Below are 4,151 nucleotides of genomic sequence, written 5' to 3'. Positions count from 1 at the left end.
GACCCTAAATCCGTTTCACATCTGAATTACATAAAACGAATCCTCTTCTTGCTACACTTGTTGTTATTCTTAGTTAAACTCAGTGTAGTTAAACATAATTCCCAAAATAATTCAAATTAGACGATCAATCCTATAAGTCTTTGTGGGTACAATATCTGAATTTTCATCCTATATAATGTGTATGGCCGCTTATATATACTTGCATGTGCATTGGATAAAACTGACTATAGAACTTGTAATTTCTATAATAACAAGACTGGTTTACAAGAAATTAAGAACCTACCACATGTAATGCAAAATTATTATTATTAGGAAGAAGAGACAGAAGAAAAGCTAATGCAAATTAAAATTATGCTGAAGCTGCTACTTTCTGTTGGCTTGCAATGTATGTCAGGTAGATATTCCACACATAAGAAAATGTGTTGACCACAAGTGGCTGTCAAAACAATAACAAAAACCATATAGTTATTTTCTCAGAAAGAAAGACATACGTACACATTATCTAGAAAAGAGTTTAAATTATATATGTATGCACGCGAACCTGTAAATGAACAGGGACAAATTTGAATGTGATAAAATCACATATTGGCCAGTACATAAGACCATTAACAGCAGTAGGAACCAAGTCACGTTTCAGTCTTGCCACAATTTCTGAACTACTTTCACCTATAATCATGTAGCAAAATCAAAATTCAAACATATACTTCAAAGTCAAATTTGTCATTCAATACATATTTAGCTGCAACTAAACTATTGTCGTTAATTAATTAGTATATACCTTGTGCTGCAGCGTTGATGGAGAAGAAGATAGCATTCATGGTAGGTCCATATAGGATCTGTCCTAATGCTATCTTTTTCAATGTTGAAACGGCGTCACGCTTTGGAAGGAATGCTGAGAGTGAGTTGTACCAGACATGGAGTGAAGGCCCTAAAATTACCATCGCAAAACCAGCTACCCTCATTGTTCGTATTAGATCATACTGCCCTGAGAATGAACCAGCTACAATTGTCTGTCGACGGTGAAAAAAATATTATAGTATATGATATTGACAAGTATTTCTACTAGTAGAACAGAGTTGAGAAGAATTTTTTGGACCAACAAAATGATCACTTCGGCGTATAAATATCTATTCATGTTTGTGGATTATATTTAATTCGCGACCTTCTAACTTAATCAGCATTCACAATGTAGTCCTAGGGGCTTTGAGGGTTTTGGTTAGGGGGAGAATTTGTGAGACACAAGTGATGCATTATCACTTGTGTGAACCTCCCTTGTATTCCGAGTGAATTGGTTAAGGTTATTTCTCTGTACTCTCATATTTATATAGTGGATTGCTCATCTCCTTTGTGAACGTAGGTCGATTGACCAAACCACGCTAAGTCATGGTGTCTTATGGTATATTTCTCGCTTGTCTTGTTACTCATGATCTTTCGAGGTTTGCTTTACTAGCTAGCTTCTGCATAACACCTAATCAATTTTCGGTCCTAACAATAATAACGCGTAGAAGAGTTGTATGTACCTGTGCAGTCAAATCAGCAGCAGTGACAATAAGAGTACAAGTGATTGTCTTGGTGAGAATGGGACGAGAGTCAAGCATTTGTAAATACCACCCAATGAATCCAACTTTGTTGCCGCAAGCAGCTCCAACAGATGATGAGAAATGCCTACATTTTGACAACTCCCTGCTAGTCTTACTAATTTGAGTATACATCATTTTTGAATGTTGAAGTTTGTGACATGATATAGGATATTTATGGGCTAATTTGAAGCTATTTTTGAGGAAAGAAACAAACATCTTTTTTTTTGTTTTTTTGGTTTGATAGTGAATGATTCAAACAATCTCTTATGTCGGCTTTATATATATTATACATCATGAAAAAAAGTTAGTCCCAATTAGTGAAGTAGGGGACTATAGGGCAGCTGCATGCCTAATTTCTTGTGGAAAGTTTGGCTGCCTATAATTTCTAGCTACGCATTCACCTTATAAAAGATATATATATTATACTATATATACTAGTTGGTTCAATACATTTTAAAGGATTAAATGTGCTACATGGATTACAATTTGATACCAACACTCTGTTCATATGGTTGTTCCATATTGTCTCATAATGTATTATATTGTACTATGTTATTTTTATGAATATAATTAATGTTTGGATAGATAATAGATTGTATCATTTTCTGTCATTACGTAATGTCACACATCAACAATTTGAGTGATGAACTAGAAAAGTAAGGTACATGATAGGGCTACTATGAAAAGGTAGGGTAAAAGATAAAATAAGATTATTAAATAATAAGTAAAAATCAAAATGAGAAGAAAATATTAAAGAAACGACGTGATCACACCAAACCAATCATTACACAAAATGAAACTTTTCGTCGTTACCTATCAATGAATTTAAATTATACGATATGATAAAATTTAAGTAATAATCAAAACAAACATTGTATTAAACTAACAATAAAATACAATACAATGGATATCAGCCATCCAAACTAGGTGTAATTATCCCTCGAGTAGTTGATCTTGTAGTTTTTTTAGAATTAGTTATTATATGATTTCTTTCTTTTTTTGGTTTCCCATCCGTTGTCCGGAGTCCACATTAGAGCTCCGACTAAATTTGGATCGCGCTTTGTAAGGCCCATTCGGGGGTGGCGCTCTCAACATGATTTTCTCCATACCCAGGGCTCGAATCCGAGACATCTGGTTAAGGGTGAAGCACTCCCACCAGCGCATCACAACCTATGTTGGTTATTATATGATGTTAAATATTGTGGTTTTCGAAGTAAACTCATTTTCCACTTTAGTTATCTCCATTTTGTAAAGAACAAAAAAATAGTTAGTACTATAAGGGATGGGCAAAACTACAAGATTTCCATACATTTAGTTAGTTACATGAATATAGTGTGATGTAGATTTTGACTCAATTACCTATATTCTTGAGAATGTTACAGTTAGCTTGCGGTCACATCACATATTAAAGTTTCACCGAAAATTTAATTCTTGAATGGATCTTTTGAATATTAAGTAGTGTAAAAACTTAATCATGAAGTTTCAAACTCAATGAACTATCTCATGAAATTCAATTTTTTATCAGTTCAAACTCTAGAAATAATTCATCAAGCTCAGACTCAGACTATTAAAGTCTATGTGATTGTCTGAGCTTGGTGGAGTTTCAAACTCCAACAAACATTCAAATCGTTATTAATTTAAATTCAAAAGTAGCAACAAATTAGCTATCAAATTATAATTTGTCTCCAAAATAAAAAATAATTAACATCTAATATAACGATCGATTAGCGACGGAAATATAAATCCATCACTAATAGAGTGAATAATTTGTCAAAAGAATTCGAAACATCGAGAGGAGCTCGTATCTAAAATTTTAGATACAAGAGGAGCTCGTATCGAGAGGAGATTTGAGTTGATCAAAGATTGAACGACTTCATGTTTAGCCATTAAAGTTTCTTCAAAGCTCAACTTTAAAATTTGACATGCTGCAAATATGAATGTTTTGACTTAATAATATATCAAAAGACTCGAAACATCAAGAGAAGTTTAGCTTCTTCAAGGCTCGATTTTAAAATTCAATGTGTCGCTAAAATGAATCATTTAGAGTAAATATTACATCAAAAGACTCAAAACGTTGATAGGAGCTCATATCTAAAATTTGGGGCTATTTAGAGGAATTTGAATTGATGAGGATTGAAAAAACAAAATCAGCATACAGTGTATATGAATATATATATATATATATATTCATATATATATACATCTTTGATACATAATTATATATCATATATACACAATATACACTATTAATACAATATCATTACGTTACCTATCCATACGATCATTTTCATTGCGAGTTACCTAAGAATCCGTATATTGAAACTTACATTCCATCTATAGCACAACCAATACAATATTCATTTCTAGATTGTTAATCTCTAAATTATTTTTTTCGTCAAACTTGATTGGTGAAAGCTAACGTTGATTTAATGTTGGTTCACTTTGTAAAAATTTCATATGAAGTTCGAACTTCCATTTTTTTTTTCAATTCTAAAATTTCGTTTCTATTTAATAGTTTTTTTAACTATTAAATTGACAGAAGTCATTAAAAAAAGAAGAGGAGATTGAATG

At 32.1% G+C, this 4,151-nt stretch overlaps 1 protein-coding gene across 1 annotated transcript; it reads right to left on the bottom strand.

Moving 5' to 3' along the window:
• Positions 1 to 349: 349 nt before the first annotated feature.
• LOC102604202 (protein SYM1-like) lies at positions 350 to 1,800 on the bottom strand. Its single transcript, XM_006351866.2, has 4 exons — positions 1,521 to 1,800; positions 779 to 1,010; positions 542 to 666; positions 350 to 436 (listed from the first exon to the last, which is right to left on the bottom strand). Exons 1-4 carry the CDS (start codon positions 1,794 to 1,796, stop codon positions 350 to 352), a joined length of 720 nt encoding a protein of 239 aa, XP_006351928.2. The 5' UTR covers positions 1,797 to 1,800.
• Positions 1,801 to 4,151: the final 2,351 nt, after the last annotated feature.

This window comes from Solanum tuberosum, unplaced genomic scaffold (genome assembly GCF_000226075.1).
Source record: "Solanum tuberosum cultivar DM 1-3 516 R44 unplaced genomic scaffold, SolTub_3.0 scf00134, whole genome shotgun sequence".
Classification (NCBI taxonomy): Eukaryota; Viridiplantae; Streptophyta; class Magnoliopsida; order Solanales; family Solanaceae; genus Solanum; species Solanum tuberosum.
This window is presented reverse-complemented; position numbering and strand designations above follow the sequence as displayed.

Bases quoted from the DNA above. Each gene is read 5' to 3' on its own strand.
- LOC102604202 (XM_006351866.2), bottom strand. From the start codon at position 1,796: ATGTTTGTTTCTTTCCTCAAAAATAGCTTCAAATTAGCCCATAAATAT. The intron at 667-778 runs GTATATACTAAT...ACATGATTATAG, and splicing joins CATCAACGCTGCAGCACAAG to GTGAAAGTAGTTCAGAAATT. The intron at 437-541 runs GTTCGCGTGCAT...TTGTTTTGACAG, and splicing joins TTGTCCCTGTTCATTTACAG to CCACTTGTGGTCAACACATT.